This window comes from Girardinichthys multiradiatus, chromosome 21 (assembly GCF_021462225.1).
Source record: "Girardinichthys multiradiatus isolate DD_20200921_A chromosome 21, DD_fGirMul_XY1, whole genome shotgun sequence".
Lineage (NCBI taxonomy): Eukaryota > Metazoa > Chordata > Actinopteri > Cyprinodontiformes > Goodeidae > Girardinichthys > Girardinichthys multiradiatus.
The window spans coordinates 9,739,688-9,758,951 of NC_061813.1; the positions used below are offsets into that span (position 1 = coordinate 9,739,688).

The 19,264-nt window shown below is 41.1% G+C and overlaps 1 protein-coding gene across 6 annotated transcripts in view; it reads left to right on the forward strand.

The window, feature by feature from the left end:
• The window catches only part of mpp7a (MAGUK p55 scaffold protein 7a), a 125,482-nt gene that overhangs the window by 87,280 nt on the left and 18,938 nt on the right, over positions 1–19,264 (forward strand). For 4 of the 6 annotated variants that reach the window (XM_047349581.1, XM_047349578.1, XM_047349584.1 and 1 more), the window contains 4 exons: positions 5,455–5,475; positions 5,575–5,598; positions 6,221–6,253; positions 16,467–16,637. In XM_047349581.1, coding sequence (XP_047205537.1) covers positions 5,455–5,475; positions 5,575–5,598; positions 6,221–6,253; positions 16,467–16,637 — 249 coding nt within the window. The remainder of the gene's footprint in view (positions 1–5,454; positions 5,476–5,574; positions 5,599–6,220; positions 6,254–16,466; positions 16,638–19,264) is intronic. The other 2 variants (XM_047349582.1, XM_047349583.1) reach the window with 2 other exon arrangements.

Below are 19,264 nucleotides of genomic sequence, written 5' to 3' on the forward strand. Positions count from 1 at the left end.
GTACTAATTCAACCATGTCTTGCTTTTATAAAAAACGTGATGTGCGCTACAAGATAGACGCATGGTCGCTGGTCTCCTCGTGTTAGTTATGTAAAATATTATATCCTAGCCTAGAACCTTGCAGAGATAGAGTGGAGACTGTTTCTAAATGTGCGGTGACACCGGAGATGTCTTTGGAAAATGTCTTTAGCATGCCCAAGAAGAGAGAAGTCCGAAGGAAGGGAAGGGTAATTGATGCTAACGCTAAGCAAAGTAGCCACAACAACATGGCAGCACCAGCATGTGAAGGAAACACAGACTGGGAGTCAGACACTGCAGGATCAAGAAGATACCATCGGTGCCCCATGATGAGATAACTTACTGGTTCAAAGAGTGACTGACAATATCGCCAAAATACTGGATGCTAAGCTGGAGAATGTTATTAAGCCAGTTACAGAGATGTCTGAGATGTTCAACTCGATTATGGAGTGACTGGAGATGGTTAAACAGCGGATGTCCGAATTGGAGGACACAGCAGCGGTGAACGATACAAAGATAAACGCGATGGAGACAGCACTCAAAAAAAGCACTGGAGGGGATGGATAATTCTGAAAATCAGAGTTTCCGGCAAAACATAAGAATACTCGGACTGAGAGAGGGCACTGAGGGCAAAGATTTGGCCACCTTTTTTGATAAATGGATCCCTGAGGTCCTGGGAATGCGAGAGGAACAGATGAAGATTGAACGGGGACACCGCATTGGTTCTCCAACTAGACCCGGTGGGGAGCAGCGCGCACGAGCAATGTTGGTGAGGCTACACAATTATGTGGATAAACAGAAGATCTTGTACACAGTAAGAAACAAAGACATTGTTAAGCTGGGTGACCAGTAGGTGTCCTTCTATCAGGACTTCTCAGCTGAGGTTATGAAGCAACCGACATCTCTCTCTACAATGAAAGAAGTTAATGACTACATTGGGACACTCCCTACTACTCAGTGACTGGACTCAGATCACCTTAGCATTCAGGTAATCTGCGATCACAGTGCAAGAGGAAGATGTTCTATGTGACTGAAGGCGTATTACCCAAAGTGTACTATTATTATAACTCTTGATTCATATTTGAAGAAAATTGGAAAAACAGACTTGATTTAAATTGTATTCTGGTTAATGTGGCTGTTATTGTTCTGGCAGGATTCTAATGTAATGATCTAAATGGGGAGACTGGTCATGGTGTTCTTGACCTCTCTAAGCTTTAGAGCTGAGCTAGATGATAGGGTTTGTGTTACGTTTTTACTCTAGTTAGAGTAGGTTGGTTCTGGAGTCCAAGCCTTAGGTTGATTTTTTTGCTTGGATTATGTTCTTTTCTTATTTGTTTTCCAGATTGGTTTTATGATAAATGTCAGGTCCAGACTGTTGTACGAGGTAACATTCTGTATATGACACACACGAAATCATAAATATGAACCCCAATACTGAAAATTACACTTTCTACTCTCACCCTCACCTCTCGTCATCACATATCAGCTATATTTTTGTATCTAAAAATCTTGCTTACTTAATAGAACAATCTGATATTGGCTCTATTGTCCTCTCCGATCATGCCCCTGTTACTCTGACAATGCAACGTTTTAAGCCTACTGAACAATCATTCTTTTGGGGACTAAACTCATTATTAATTCATGACCATAATTCCATAAAATTTTTGGATGATCAGACTGATTTATACCTGGAATTTCATGATAACAATTAAACTGATCCGAGATCAGTGTGGGAAGCATATAAAGCTTACATGCGAGGAATGATAATCTTATATTCAAGTAGGAAAAAAGAGAATGTTTACAAGAACAACATGAGATTGAAAAAAGAATAAAACAAGCAGGACATTTCTATAGAACAAAATCCGATGTGGTTTTGCAAGAGAGAAGGCAAGATTACATTTAATTAATTTAATGACAAGGAAAGCAGAAACCGATATTGCCCCTCAAAAGACGTTTGAATTTGGCAATAAACCAAATACGTTTTTGGCTCGACTGGTGAGAAACTCCCTTAATAAATCTTTTATATCAGCGATTAACAGTGACGATAACACACAACAGACAAAAACTGTCAAGATTAATGATTGTTTTAAAAACTTTTATGAAACATTATACAGCTTAGAAACAGACACTGATAACTCGCCCAGGGTCACTTCCTGAACTATCTCGTAATGCCCAAATTGTCAGACAAACGAGCGACACTGATAGAAGGGCTTATTACTTTAACAGAAATAAATAAAGCAATCTCATCACTACAATTAGATAAATCTCCAAGGGCAGACAAATTCTGTGCAGAGTTCTACAAAACCTTAAATGGTAAAATCAACAATCTTTTACGTCGTGTTTTTAATAAATCTTTTGTAGAAGGGGAGCTTCCCAAGTCCATGTATGTTGCGCATATAGTCGTCATTCCTAAAAAGGACAAGGATCCTGAACAATGTTCCTCATATCGGCCAGTCAGCTTACTTGGAGTTGATATGAAAATACTCCCCAATATCATGGCTAACCGATTAGAGTGAGTAGTGACTGACATTATCAATGCTAATCAAACCGGTTTTATAAAAGGTTGCTCTTCTTCGAATAACACTAGATGTCTAATTAATATAATCCCTTATCTCAATTTTCATCAAATTTCTTTGTATTGATGGATGCTGAAAAAGCGTTTGATCGTATTGAACGGGAGTATATGTTAGAAATGTTAAGAAGATTTGGCCTCAAATCTGATTTCATTGTATGGGTACAGCTGCTGTATAAAATGCCTATGGCCTTTGTTGTGACCAATGGTTTTGTCTCCGACCCCTTTGAGTTAAATAGGGGTACAGCTCAGGGGAGCCTGTTATCGCCTTTGTTGTTTTCTTTAGCTATAGAGCCTTTAGCAATAGCTGTGCAACAGACTCCAAGCATTAAAGGAACGATGATAGGATCCATACAACATAAAATTCTGCTGTACGCAGACAACATTCTTTTAACTGTAGCCGACCCCACAAAATCAATACCAGCATTAATTAAGTGTGTTAACGAATCTGCACAGATTTCCAGGTGTATGGTTAACTTTTCTAAGTCCGAAATTATGCCCGTGAGCCTGACTTTGTGAAACCGTTCAGATGGGCTCCTGAGGGACTCACATATTTGGGTGTTAAAGTTACACCTAGGATCAGCCAACTTTATGTGGAAAATATGAATCCATTAATTAAACATTAATTAAAGGAGTAAACAGCTAGTTGGATGAAGCTTCCCATATCTTTCCTGGGCAGGATTAACTTAATCACAATGACAATAGTCTCTAAAATAACGTATCCTATGTCTATGCTCTTCTTAATTCTAAAAAGGAACCATGTTAAGGACATTAATAATGCTGTCTCTGACATTATCTGGGCTCGTCATAAACCTAAAATTAAATTAGATGTCCCACAACTCTATAAACAGCAGGGGGGATGGGGCCTACCCATTGTAGCACATTATATAACGTCAATGCAAACTAAAATTATTTCAGTGTGGGCTGGCCGATAGACAAAGCCACCATGGTATGAGATAGAGACAGTGCTATGTAAACCCTTTTCCACAGTAAATATTTTGGACAAAAGTAGACAAGAATTGTCAGTTATGACCAGGGAAAACTTCATGATCTTGGCAGTATTTAAAAAAAAAACTATTTGGGCCACAACATACACTCTGCTGTCTTACATCGCTTGTAAACAATCCAGAACTATCAGGAAGGGACACTGGAGCCAAATTTAAAAAATGGGAGGAATCAGGAATTTATAGTGTTTATGACCTCTGAGATAAAGGGAAATTTAAATCATTTGAAACCGTAAAAACTCGATATAATTTACCCAGAACTGAATTCTATAACTACTTTCAGGTCAGACAGTATGTATACTCTAAAATGAATAAGCTTAGCCTTCCTGAAGACTAACTTAGTCGGGAAAGTACTTTTGGACAGCCAGAATCCAAGCCACTTTGTCTCTAAGTTTTACTAAATCCTACAACATCTTACAAGGCATCAAGTTTAAGATCGCCTTTTTCTGAAAACAACTTTTGACCCCAATGAATTGAAGGATATTATTTTAATGCCTTCCAAGATATCAATATGTAACAGATATAAAGAGATGCAGTATAATATCTTACATACAGTTTAAATATCTCCATACATGTACAGTAAATATATAACAAGGGCCCCTGCAAACTGCTTAAAGTGCGAAGTACTCAAAACACTGAGAAGATTCAACAGGTTTGGCAGGCTGTGTGCACAGAGGTCAGCAGTGTGATTGGAGCCTGATCCATTATTGTGTCTGCGGGGACTTTTATGTGATTCATTAAAACGGCATAAGGACACAATAAACTTTCTCCTCATGGTGGCAAGAAAAGCAGTGATGACGAAGTGGGTGGGTGATGAGCCGCCATCACTTTTATCGTTGAAAAATATCACCTTGGATACAATCACTTTGGGAAAGCTGAGATTCTGTGTCAATGGACAATATCATCTGTTCAAAACAAACTTTATCATGGTGCTGAAACGAATGCAAATAAAAGCTAAATGATCTGTAGAATAATAATGCAGAAGGACTCGTGAGTGACACTGTATGTTTTCTTGAGTTTGTGTGCCACTGTAACGGATCTGTGTCTTATTATTAATTGTACAAGCTGGACTGTTATACTTAAAAAGTTTAAATAAAAATAATGTTTAAAAAAAACCTGTTATAGATGCATATTTACAAAAATGATATAAAATTTATTTTTATTTCCCTTATATATTTATATTAAAATGTCAGTCAGTAAGTCATTTTCTACCGCTTATTCCATAGTGGGTTGTGGGGGAGCTGGTGCCTATCTCCAGCAGTCTAAGGGCAAGAGGCAGGGTACACCCTGGACAGGTCACCAGTCCATCGCAGGGCAACACACAAACAACCATGCACACACCTAAGGGCAATTTAGAGTTACCAATTAACCTAACAGGCATGTCTTTGGACTGTGGGAGGAAGCGGGAGTACCCAGTGAGAACCCACGCATGCACGGGGAGAACATGCAAACTCCATGCAGAAAGACCCCTGGCTGGGAATTGAACCCAGGACCTTCTTGCTGCAAGGCAACAGTGCTACCAACTGCGCCACCATGCAGCCCTATATTAAAATGTCTTAAATGCATTAAAAGTGGAGCCAAAGTCATATTCCTTATTTGTGTGCAAAAACCTGGCAAATAAATCTGATTCTGGTTCTGAAAAACCGAGGAAAACCCTGCAAAGACCATCCACGCTTTGGTTGGTACTTTGTAGGTTGTAGCGGGGGTCTTCCTGCTGTGTGAAGGGGGGTGTATTCAAATGCAAGAGCAAGTTAACAGCATGGTGCTGGTGTAGCCAATGTATGTGGACTAATACTTTATATTTCCCCTGCAGGATTATGATTTGTTCATTCTGTCTATTTCTTCTTTTCCCTTTGAAAGATGATGTGGAGATAGAGATTGGTAGGTTTCTTCTCTTTTTCTTATCTCATTGCTCAACTTGCTTTTTATAAACTCAATGTTTTTTTGAAACATGACTAACATCAATACCTTGCTTTTTAGCACTCATAGCTACTGATATTCAAGGTACTACAAGTTTCACATCTACATCCTATATTTTACTCATGAGCTTGCTGTAATGCTGTACACACGCATTTCAACCATCAATTATTGCTTTTACGTTCAATAAAACATCAGCCGCTCTCCATCCTCCTTGTATTTTCTGGTCCTTCCTCCTGATTTTCCTCAGCCATAAAGAGAATTATTACATGCTGTTGTGGTTCTAACTTTTCTAAAAGATTGAACGGGTACAAATGTGAATTCATCATTATTATTGAGTTTATTTAATGGATCACCTCTATCTACAAGGTACTACCTGCCAAATTAATCGATAATACCAAATTATTTAAAATTAAATCAGACAAGCCAAGACTAAATATAGTGGCAGAGGCCATAGCATAATTGACCTTTATGTATAGTTGCGACATGGGTGTTACAGCAGGCAAAAAGCATATCTAAAAAAATTAAATCTACCAACATAAGCACAAAAACGTGTGTTTTTTTCCCCCCCAAATGTCCTTGTGTGTCCTACTAAATGCATTATTTAACCTTTCACTGTGTGGTGAAAGAGGTAGGTGTCTGTTGCTCTCATGTTTGATTGCTCTTTTTAATCAGATGTTGTTCCTCTCTTTCGGCTTCTCCTTTCCAGAGGAAGCTGATTATAGTAGCGGATTCCACTCTGGTGAGAGATATACATCATCTTGTTTTTGAGTGCATCCTCCCCTCTCCTGCTGTTAATGTTTCACTGTTGTAATAACTGTGAAAACTCTACTAAGTCTGTGGTAGATATAGCCCTTTCCCATTGTTTTAGCTCTCTTTTGATACTTTAACTATGTCCTTTAATGTCATGTGTCTTCCACAGGAAACAGAAAATTTCAGTTACTGGTTGTTCTTGCAGACTTATTTATCTAGCCCGTGACACATTCTCAGTGCAGTTGTTATAACTTCTAAAAGTAAAATGGGTCTGAATTTCCTGCAGGTTGTATCATGGTGATGAGGTACATGCTGGTGATCTTGGTCACATTCTGTTGTGTTTCTGAACAGCTCTCTGAGAATAGATCTGTATGGATTTGGGTTAAAGGAACAGCCTGTTTTTCATGATTTGTACTGGTGGTTATAGACTGATATGTATCAGTCTCAAATCAATCAATCGGAGGGGTAAATGTTATCTACCAAGGGAGCCACCAAATGGCCTTCTGAGATTTGTAACATTAGAAAAAGTCATAATATTGAATACTGACTGATTCTATATGAATTAGTCATTTATAGAATCAAAAATAATCTTATTGGAGATCACACCAATATGTTGAATGATTTCTTATGCAGAAAAATAAGAATAACATAAATAAATATTAAACTATTTAAGGAGACATCCCTAATTGAACTAAAAATGAGCAATGAGTATTATTAGCTGATTAGAGATCTAACTTTATCACATGTTCTACCACTGTCTCTCTCTGAAACTCAAACATAAAGATCTTTGTACAGAATTTAGGGCTTTAAATACCTGACCTTTAAAGGAAGAAGTTGGAGAAGAAAAGGAAAAGCTCAAAGTGAGCCACCTTTGGTCCGTCGTCTTGGCCACCTTTGAACAACCAGCACAAACTGATTAGAGGACTCCTTATTTTGGTCTGAAATCAGACCTTGGCACATGCAGTTCCCAATCTTCTTTCTCAGACGCTGCCATTGGGAAATATCACATCACACAGCTGTTTTTCAAGTATGAGGTAACTCTCAGAATGGTTGGCAGTTCTGCTCACGCTGGCCTCCGAATATCTTCATGGTTTCTGAAGGCACAGAAACAAAACACAACAGATTTAGCAGGAACGTTTAACAAAGATAAAGGCATCCAAATCATGGTTAGCAAATAAAGTTAATGCAACCAAGTTGTAAAAATGTTTAGCCTTTATTCAGATCCGGCTTTCTGCTAGGCGCTGGTTCTGTCTTCTTTAATCTGACTTACCACTAAGAGCTTGGCTCAAAGAAATTGCCGAATAAAGTCGTCAGGCACTGATCACGAAAACGTTTTGCCATATCTCATTTGATAGCTACTAAAAATTTTATTTTTCAAACCCTACTTATGTTTTACTGCAAGGAACCGAACTATGTAAGAAATCTACGGGTAGTTCACCCAATCTCTACTGACAGACACATCCCCTCTAATTGAAAAAAACATGCAAGAATTTATTAATTTCTACAGTTTACCAGTTTCTAAACTAGTAAAACAAGATCAGTCAGTTAAAGAGCATTTTTTTTTTACATGCATCTAAAATGAATAGTAACTTCTTCTAAGCAATGCATGTTCTCACAGTCTCTTGAACACAATCTGTAGAATAAAAGACTGATTTAGCCCAGTGTAATGTTAGGGTGAAGGCCTTACCAACAGTCTTGGTCAGAAAAGTGAAAGGTGGGCATATAGGTACAAAACTCAGATTTCTGAGGTTCCATAACACTAAGCTGTATGCAAATGCCTTCCTCTATATTTCTTTGTACCTGTTTTTCTCACCTATTTTGTTTTTGTAATAGTGTAGGAATAGTGTAAAAATTGAGTGGTCTCAGGCCCCTCTCTTCACTCTGTTATTTTTAATCTTGATCTTACAAAAAATCCCATGCATACATGTTTATGATTGTTCCATTTGAACCATGCCACCTAATGTTAATGAGCGTCACTTTCTATACCTCACTGTTAGGTTTATTTTCCTATTTCTCTGTTCCATTTGGGGGTCCGCTTTGTCACTCCCTTAACACAAACTGAGTGACCTCATCATTTCTTCTTCTTTAGGACCCAAACAACATCCAGTACTGTTGTGGGTCAGAAGCATTTCCTAACCCCAGCAGCTCTTAGAAAGACCTAACTGAAATGAGAAACCTCAAAATAAGGAGAGGAAAAAACTAAAATATGTCCTCTGTGTGTGTACTACTTAATGGCTTCTTAGCCTGTTGGATGTGGTTGTATGATTTAAAGGTGGCCCGCTCTTGAAGGTTTGAAATTCTAGAAGCTACAGATGCTTTTGCAATGCTACTGAGGTATGGAGAAATAAGGAGGTGGTGGAAGGTGGCAGGAGAGCAGATGTCCTCGGTTTTGGTTTGTTTTTTCTTTGTGCTCCATCAGTGATGCAGTCTGAAATGTTAAAAGCCAAAACAAAACTGGAGAAGAATAGACTTCTGTCCTCTAAGCGTGCTGGACTTTAGAACCTGCACACAATAGAAAACAGTAGAATTTTCTTTAGGTCAGAATTGATGAATCTTAATGTCTGTTTTGAGAATTTGGATCAGATCCAAGAAAATCTCTTCACTGGTTTAATAAATGTTTGTTTTTTTCACCTTTACCAGCCAACCATCTCATTAACTCAAAACGAGAGATTCCGTCTGGGTTCCTCAATCCATCTTGTATAATTGTTGTAAACAGCTTTTTATTTCTTTGCTCCTGGTGCTTACAGGCTCTTTTAGAGGTGGGACTGTTGATTGTGGCTTTAAATTCTGCACTGAAAGCTGACCCAATTAACTGTCAGTGAGTTTTATCCTTTTTTAAATCCAGCAGCAGCTTCTGGGTCATACAGCATAATTCTGAGATGAGACATCTCTAAGCACATAGAGCTGTGGAGGGGAAACACAAATTGATCCTGACACAAATGGACCTTTAGCAGCCAAAAATCTGGAGCATTACTCCACCATGTAAGCCTATAAGAGTTGGGTTGGAGACCATTTTCCTAATCCTTTCTGTGAGGCTGTAGAAAGTGTTCCCAGTGTCTATTCCCCCAGATAACCCAGTTTAAACACTGGGATGACTGCTACAGAACCTTATTAAAGGTGTGAAGCATCACTTACACTAAACCCAGCTAAACCTGCCTTTGTCAGAAGGTCAGTGTTGGTACCAGACCAGATATGTAGGCTGCTCCTGGAAACAGATGCTGGATGCAGTCAGAAAGATCAGAACCTGAACTTCATTTTATGACAGAACCATAATCATTTGTGCAGACGCCTGTTGTTACAGATGTGTGGGAGGAACTTATGTAGAACTCATACAGTACAGTTTGCGCAAGAAATATTTGAAAAATTACTTTAGTTTTTTAAGGGAAAAAGGCTTATGTAATAAACACAGATTTAAGGTGGACATGATCTTCAAACCAATTATATGTATAAATTCATGAAAAAAGTTCAAAAACCCTTTTGCACAGGTGAGGGGTAATACTGTGTTTCACGATCTATCAAAACGGTCTGGATTTAAATATGAGATTTACTGTAAGAGTTGATTGGTAGCATTGAAATTTGTTCATAGTAACCTGAAAACAAAATAAATAAGCAAACCCTCTAATAATACAGATGAAAAATTCCCCAACGCAAACTTTGTAAAATTAACCCTTACAATATTTTTTGATTGTTCTCAACCAGAAAAAGATTGACTGCTAATTTCGTATTGAGACAGAGTTTTGCTTTTAAGGAGCGGTATGATGTAGTGTAAGATGGATAGACGGATTGGGACTTCATCTGCGGTTGCCCTCATTATGCCCCTCTATCCTGAGAACACTTTAGGACCTCTCAAAGCAAGCTGGAGAGTGCTATGGATGGATGGATAGATGGATGGATCTTTCCTTTCTATTGCTGGTGGTTCAATATTTCCTTTCTATTTATTACATCAATCATATAAATTTAAGTTTCTCTTAATACTCCCTTGTGCTTCCCAGAATCAAATTAGGATACTGCAAAATCAAGAGCAACAATTCTCCTGCCTTCCTTCAGATTACATGAATTGCAGATCTTCTCTTCCTTTTCTTCCATGTTGATGTAATAATGGCTGACAGTATGGAAAGCATCCCACTCCTCCCTGGCTGTCTACCATCCCTCCTCCTCATCCCTCCAACCAGTCCTGTAATCTGGATGTATAATAAGGCAGAAAAAGCTGCTAATGCTTCCCACATTTGGTGCCCCCCAACTGGACCAAGTGTTAAACCGCAGCATGGAGCCGAGGACATAACACTCACTTTATCCCCGACTGCCATGTCTGGTATGTTGTCTCCATTCAGTCTGAAGAGGAGAACCTACCAGTCAGAGAACCAGGATGGTACTGGAGTTGTCAGCACAGACTCCTACAGTCAGGCTTCAGGCCCTTGATACAAGGTCCCTCACTACAGCAGGGCCCCAACAGGTGGTTTCACTGGGAGCTTTTTCCTCTTTGCTTCACCTTCATTTTTCTCTCACCACTCTTTGAGTGAGATGGGTTGTGATTGGAGGGAAAATGGTCGTTTCTTGTTTCTTCCATTTGTCGTTTACTATTCGCCCACATGTGACGTCTGGAAGACTTGATGCTGGGCTCTCCTTTCAGGCAGCTACATAACTTGAGTCTTTGTGACAGTTTATCTTCAGATGTTCTTTTTTCTCTCTGTCTCACAGTTGAAGATGTTTGTTTTCCAGGTACAAGGTTCTAGTGATTCTCAGTGTGTTGGGGTCTGAGTGGGTAGTTTGTAGCTTCAGTTTGCAGAAGCCTCTAGCTGCTTTTTTTACACTCTAACAAAATTTCCTACGTGGCTGTAAGACATTATCAGACTGGAAAATGGGCTCAGGGTCCTGCAGACAGCTTCCAAACAGAACTGTGTGGATCTCCTTCAGTGTGTGCAGTCACACCTTATGTTTACACTGAATTAAATGGGCCCATCTCCTTATTTCTCTTTTTATGTTTCTGTTTTACCAAATAACTTCACCACACCATCTGAGTAGTTCTCAGTTCCAGATGCTGCATTTTGTTCAGTCCCAGCAGGAAACATTCAGCAGTAAGACTCACAGAAACCCTCCAGGCTCTACTTAGCTCCTATTCTAGGAAACTTCAGAACAATTCTGATTTGACCCAACTGACTAATGAGGCAGATACTGGATCTTTGTGGCATTAGTGTCCGACATTCCTGTCCCACTCTTAAGCTTTATCGTTGCATCATCCTCTAACAAATATGTTGCTGTTTGTAGACGGAGGATTTTCTTGACAAATGTCCTTAATTTCATCATTTCATTTAGACATGAACCAGTCCGTTCACTCCAGATCATGTTATTGTCTGTCCCAACCGTCTCGTCCAACAAAAGATAAAACACCTTTTAAAGAATAATTGTTCTGGTTCTTCAAGAAGCTCCTGTTCATTTACTCTGAAGAGAAGCTGCAGAAACCTGAAGCAGATCATTTAGATCCTAGACTTCATGGATCCACTGAGATACCAGATTACTTGGGATCTTCTTAAGCTGGACTGAAATCATGAAGTCCTTTGCCTGGATCTGATCTGTATAAAACCTGGACCACTTTTACTCTGATCCAGTGAGATGGCTGCTTAAACAGAATTACTACCTTTCATAGTTTTAATTAAAGTTTAATCAGCAAGCAGACTTTTTATATTTAGCTAAACTGCCCCCTTTTCACTAGTTGTTACTAATCGGTTCAGCGAGGCTCTACTTACATTTTAGGCTTTTCCATTATTTGCGATTATGTGGAACTGTAGCTATTTTTAGTACATGCTTGCATGCCAACCGAACTGACATGTGCTGAAAATGCGACATCAGAAGATTGTTGGTCATTGATTGCGTAGGAGGCGGCATCACTGTCACAGCATATTATAATAACTAATATCTTAATCCGTTAAATCAGTGTATGCTGAGTTTATTGTGCATATGACCAGTATAGCAAGCTAGCGTTTTCGCTAACCCTCACCATAACCCTCCGTCATCTAGCTTGTATCTTTCAATCTGAAAGCGCTCCTTTCCCTCTCTCTCCTGTACTTATTCAGTGTGCTTTGTCTTGCTGCCAGCAGCTCTTCTTTAACTCTGAGTCTGATAACAGCCACAGACTGAGCCGTAGTCAAGACTGTTGAGTTTGTCTCACATACAAATCACATCACTTAATTTTTTTGAACTGTGGGACCACTTTGCTATTGATGATCCCATCCTACATTGAGATAGTACTCGATTGTAATGGTAAAGAACCAAACTGTGTAGAGCAGACCTGAGTAGAGTACCGATGGAAAGGGGCATAAATGAGTGACCACCGTGAGTTTTGTGGGTTTAAACCGTCAGAACCTGTCTGCTCCCTTTCTACAGGATGTCACTAACATTCCACTCTGATTGTTTATTGTGATGATGCCAACCTTGTAGATATCAGTTCTAATTTGTTGACCATGAAAGCCACAGCTTGGCCAGAGTGGAACAAAGTGTGCCTCAGTACAGTGTAACACTATATTCAGCAGTGGGCCACGTGCCTTCACTCCTGCTTATATACACACAAGCTTATCCAAAAGCAGTGTTACTGTGCTGCCATGACTTACAGCGTGTTTCATCTGGAACTCAGCATTGGTCTGCAGGTCCGTCCCTTATTAAGGGACTGTTTGGAAAAGAACAAGCAGAGAAAAATGGGCCTCTCTGAGCTGTTTGTCTGCAGAGCAACACAGCTGTTTGAGATGTTGTGGAAAGTATTAGGCAGGCCGTTATTAAGAGTCTCTCACTTCATCGTTTTATTTTGGTTCATTCATTCTGCTTCATATCTTTGACTTTATTTATTACTGATTAAATTATAATGAAATCATAAAACTTAAACTGAGTCACAGTTAGTGGCAGTAAGCAGAAAGAGAGGTTTATTACTTTTTATGCTTCAGCATCATCTAATAAATATGAATACCTGCTTTTAATACTTTAATTATGAGATCAGTTTGCTCCATGAATCAGTATATTAAGAAGTCTTTGTGACAGTCAGAGGTTGCAGCTAAATCTGTGTGAAATAAACCAGAAATACTTGCAGTTGTAAAGTGATGTAGGAACAAGTTTTAACTTTGTTTACAGTAATGATGCAGATTTCCCAGTTACACACATAATACAGTCTTTAGAAAACCAAGTCCGACAGTTATTTGTTCAAGCTTTAACAAACAGTAGCTGTGTGAAAGTTATGTCTTTAAGACGGCGGTAATCCTTGAACCCGGCGTTGAATGCAGGTGGTAAGGGAAGCAAGCGGAAGAAGGAGTCCTATTGAGCCTACTAGCTTGAGGGACTCTTGAGTCAGGGCGCACTGTGGCCTGGGGGGTTGCAGAGGCAAAATCTTGGGCCTTGAAGGAGTTTGGTGAGGGTATGGAGAAGGGCTATTGATTGGCATCGAAGCAATTCTGATAAACCCTCTGGTGCCCCTCAGGAGGGGGAAGCAGTGCTTTGCCAACTCTGTTTACAGTGGAGGTTGGGAGCTGCTGACCTCGACAGGGGACATTATCAGACAGTGGAAGGAGTAGTTTGAGGATCTCTTAAATCTCATTATCATGCCATCTGGGGTGAAAAGAGAGGCTGGGGACTGAGAGTTGGACTTGCCCATTACCTAGGCTGAAGTCACCAATTTTGTCAAAAAGCTCAACGGTGGCAAGGCATGGGTGGATGAGATCTGCCCTGAGTACCTCAAGTCTGTTGATGTTGTGAAGCTGTTGTGGCTGACACGCCTCTTCAAAGTTGTGGTGGTCGAGGACAGTGCTCCTGGACTGACAGCGGTGCCTTCTTGTAAAGGGGAACTGGAGGGTGTGTTCCAACTATAAAGGGATCACACTCCTCTTTACCAGGCCTTTACCCAGGTGCTGGAGAGGAGAGTCTGGCTGATGGTCAAGCCTCGGCTTTATGAGTGGCAGTGTGGGTTTTGTTCCAGCTGTGCAACAATGGACCAGCTTTATACCCTCTACAGGGTGCTCAGGAGTTTAGGATTATCAAAGTGGATAGAAGTTGACTCACAACAAGAGAAAATCCGGACTTTGTCTTTATAAGTTTCATTCAAAGGCATTAAGCGTTTGAAGACCCTGTCACTGAGGTTAGTCAGTGAAGCAGAGCCCCGATCAACATTTACACACAGTATTTATACCAAACATGACAGTGTTATCTCAACTTCAAAGAGTCTGTGTTTTATGACCTAGACCCTCCTCGGGTTCAGAGGTGACAAAGTTATCTAGGAACATACCCATCTGCTCTTCCTGAGACATCACCCTAAAGCATAGGTTTTAACCATTAAACTTTTGATAATGGCTTTACAGCTTCCTCCTCTAACACAGATGTTCTGAGGAGTGAGGTAACCTAAAGGTCATACAATTTGGAGCACTTAATAAAATAATTTCCATCACAGAACTTTAGAAGGCATTCGACCATGTCTCTCATGGTCCTCTTTGGGGGCTGTTCCAGGAGTACTGAGTCCAGGACCCTTTAGTAGGGGCCACCCGGTCTCTGTACAATGTTGCCAGTATTAGGTTAGCCACTGCATTGGAAAAAACAGTGCATGTTGTGCTTTAACTTGGGTGCCTTCTGTCACCGGTATGGTTCATAATTTTCATGGTCAGTGTTTTTAGGTGCAGCTAAGAGCCGGAGGGGTTCTGGTCCAGTGGACCAGTGGATTTCGTCTCTGCTTTTGGAATATGACGTGGTTCTTCTGGCTTTCTCTAGCCGAGACTTAGAGCATGTGCTGAGACAGTTTGTAGTTGAGTGCCACCATCAGGGAAGAGGATCAACTCCAAGGCCATGGCTCTTGACCGGAAAAGGATGGATTGCCCTCTCCAGGTTGGAGGGAAGTCCTTGCCTCAAGTGAACAACTTGAAGTATCTTGGGGTCTAGTACATGAGTCGGGGGAGAATGGAGCAGGAGATCGACAGACGGATTGTTGCAGCCACCACAGTAATGATGATGCTGTGCCAGTCCATTGTGGTGAAGAGAGAGCTGAGCCGAAAAGCAAAGCTCTGCATTTACCGGTCTGTCTACATTCTTACCCTCAACCATGGGCATAAACTTTGGGTCATGGCCGAAAGAACAAGATATTGGGTGCAAGCGGCTAAAATGTGATTAATCCGCCGGGTGGCTGGGCACTCCCTTAGAGATTACGTGAGGACTGCGGCCATCCGGGAGGAGCTAGAAGTAGATCCGCTGCTCCTCCACATCAGTGAGCTGAGTTGGCTTGGGCGTCTGTTCTGGATTCCTCCCTCGGGAGGTGTTTCAGGCACATCCCCTGGGGAGCTGGCCCAGGGGATGGCCAAGGACACACTGGAGGGACTATGTTTCTCTGCTGGCCTGGAACGCCTCTGGCTTCCCCCAGCGGAGTTTAGGGATGTGTCTGGGGAGAGGGAAATCTGGGAGTCCATGCTGAGACTGCTGCACCTGTGACCCCATCCTGGATAAGGCGGAAGACAACTAGTACGAGTGCTATTATATTACTAAAGTACTATTTCTGTTTTCATATAGATTAAGCTAAACAAGCTGGAGCAATGTCTGTGAAAATAAGTAAATTTCGTAATAAAACACTGAAATATCTTCATATGTCTGGAGAACTGTTGCTTAGGATCCTGTTAAAAGATTCCAGTGAAGTCTGTCTCCTCACATACAAGAGACAAAGTCTCTATATAAAGAATCAAGAATCTTTTTCGTTAATGACCCATAATATTTTTTTTTATATGCACAGATAAGAAAAATAAAAAGGCCACAAGTGGAAAACGTGTCTGAGTGTGAAATCCAAGTTAAGCGGTGGCCGTGGGTTGTGTTGCATGTATTTCACCTCCAGCAAAGGGGTGAGAACTGTGAACAGTAGTTATATAAGTTTGCTTCCTTACTTACTGCCTCTCTGGTACTTGTAAATGTCTCTGCAGAGATTTACATATGTTTGGTTGGCACATCTTAGACTTCTTTCATAGTACACAAGTGTTGTGCATCACCTTTCTAGTCCTTATGCCACCAGGTTATTACAGAATGATCCCTACCCTCTTGCTTCCAAGCTTGGTTTGACAATCTCAAAATGGGGAAAGTTAAATGGATATGACAACTTTGGCAAGGCAACGTATGTTGAATGTTGTAACCAGGATTTCATGTAGCAACTCTGTAAATGATGATGTTACTTCTGTCCGTGGTTTGATCCTGACCTCCAGCTGGCTTCAGGAGAAGCTTTCGGCTCAGCAGGAGAGACAAGAAGACCAACAAGACCATGTACGAGTCTAAGAAGAGCCAAATGTACGACATGGCTGATGTCCCCACGTACGAGGAGGTCGCCCCCTACTGCAGGAAGAGTGGAGCTAAACACAGGCTGGTGGTCCTAGCAGGTGAGTAAAGAGCCTGCCTGTAATCTGTGATGTCACTGCTCGCCTCACACTCTGCTGCTGTTAGACTTGGCTCTGTAGAGACTGTTTTAATGGCAAGCATCAGCTCTCAGGATGGAGACACTTATAGATCTTGGAAAATGTGACCTCTGGGACTCAAGAAGATCCAGATGGATGGGCCTCAGTCTTACAGGATCCAGGAGAAACATGCAGTCCTTAATTTAGCTCTCACAGGGACGAATGGTGCAGAGCTCATATCAATCTGTCCCATTAAATGCTTTCACCTCCTTCACCTCGCTCTCTGAGTCCTTTAAAGCTGTGGAGAAGAGGAAATCAGTAACACCTGCATGGAGCAGCAGCTGCTGCTAAGCTTTCCAGAGAGCTTCATAACAACGTGCCGAGGTCCTGAAATGAATTTAGTGGTTTCTCCTTTTGTGTTTGTGGCTGGGAGACAAGTGTTGGCAGTAAATGGTGGAACAATAAGCTGAGCCAGAAGCAGCAGTGAAGGTTTAAATCTCTGTCAGGACCAACTGGAGCATCAGGGAGCTGTCGGCTTCTTCTTATTTTCCTTTTTAGGTTTCTGATGGGAACAAATATGACAAGAACGTCTCAGACAGAAATGGAACAACAACATTCCCCAAATTTTCACTGGAATCTCTTTAGTGTTTCCATCAAACAAGGAAAAAGCTCAAACATCTGTTCCAGCAGCTTTATTTTAGATATTTCAGAAGGTTTTTTAAACATCCAATCTAGAAGGTGGAGAAGGTCTCCCTCCTTTATTTCTCTGCTCCGTGTGCTCTCGCCTGATTGGCCAGGCCTTGGTACTCAGAGCATGGACTTCATCAGGCCGAGGTGCTAATTAGCGAGCCTATTTTCCTGCCAGTGCGTCCCAGCCTCACACAGAGGATGCTGAACCTCTCCCACCTGTCACCCTAATGTAAATATTTTCAGAGAACTTCCACAGTTTGGAGGACAGTCTGTGGACAGTTTGACACACAGTGAAGTGGAGGAAGAAAGGTTCTGCTTTCTGTTTCTCAGCCTGTCGTCCTTCTTCTTCTGCCTCTCCCCAGAGTCGTTGGATTTTTCTTATGGAACAACTTTTCTCTGTTTTTCCAGAAGTGACACCATATCTGTCAGTTTTAGGGTCTGTGTGTTTAACACTTGAGAAAATCATTTTACACTTAAACCTCCTGCTTGTTAAAAGCTGCAGCTTGCACCAGTGTTGTTTTTGGCAGCCATCTTAGTCCTAGTCTGCTAGATGAAAATGCTTATTAGTTCTAGTCACATTTAGTCACCTTTTATATGTGATATTTTTTGTTTAGTTATAGTTGACAAAAACTCAAAAAGGTTTTTTGCCTTCAGAACTGCCTTAATCCTTCTTGGCATAGATTCAACAAGATACTGGAAACATTCCTCAGAGAGTTTGGTCCAGATTGACATGATAGCATCACACAGATGCAGCAGAAATTGAGACTCATCATACCAGGCAACGTTTTTCCAATCTTCTATTGCCCAATTTTGGTGAGCCTCTGCGAATTGTAGCCTCAGTTTCCTGTTCTTAGCTGATAGTAGTAGCACCCGGTGTGGTCTCCTGCTGCTGTAGCCCATCCGCCTCAGGGTTTGACGTGTTGTGCGTTCAGAGATGCTCTTCTGCATCCCTTGGTTGTAATGAGTGGTTATTTGAGTTATTGTTGCCTTTCTATCAGCTCGAACCAGTCTGGCCATTCTCCTCTGACCTCTGACATCAACAAGGCATTTGCGCCCACAGAACTGCCGCTCAGTGGATATTTTCTCTTTTTCGGACCATTCTCTGTAAACCCTAGAGATGGTAGTGTGTGAAAATCCCAGTAGATCAGCAGTTTCTGAAATACTCAGACCAGCCCGTCTGGCACCAACAACCATGCCATGTTCAAAGTCACTTAAATTACCTTTCTTCCCCATTCTGATGCTCGTGGTTGGACAATGAAACTGAAACACCTGGTTTTAGACCACAATAATTTATTAGTATGGTGTAAGGCCTCCTTTTGCGGCCAACACAGCGTCAATTCGTCTTGGGAATGACATATACAAATCCTGCACAGTGGTCAGAGGGATTTTAAGCCATTCTTCTTGCAGGATAGTGGCCAGGTCACTACGTGATACTGGTGGAGGAAAACGTTTCCTGACTCGCTCCTCCAAAACACCCCAAAGTGGCTCAATAATATTTAGATCTGGTGACTGTGCAGGCCATGGGAGATGTTCAACTTCACTTTCATGTTCATCAAACCAATCTTTCACCAGTCTTGCTGTGTTTATTGGTGCATTGTCATCCTGATACACGGCACCGCCTTCAGGATACAATGTTTGAACCATTGGATGCACATGGTCCTCAAGAATGGTTCGGTAGTCCTTGGCAGTGATGCGCCCATCTAGCACAAGTATTGGGCCAAGGGAATGCCATGATATGGCAGCCCAAACCATCACTGATCCACCCCTATCCTTCACTCTGGGCATGCAACAGTCTGGGTGGTACGCTTCTTTGGGGCTTCTCCACACCGTAACTCTGCCGGATGTGGGGAAAACAGTAAAGGTGGACTCATCAGAGAACAATACATGTTTCACATTGTCCACAGCCCAAGATTTGTGCTCCT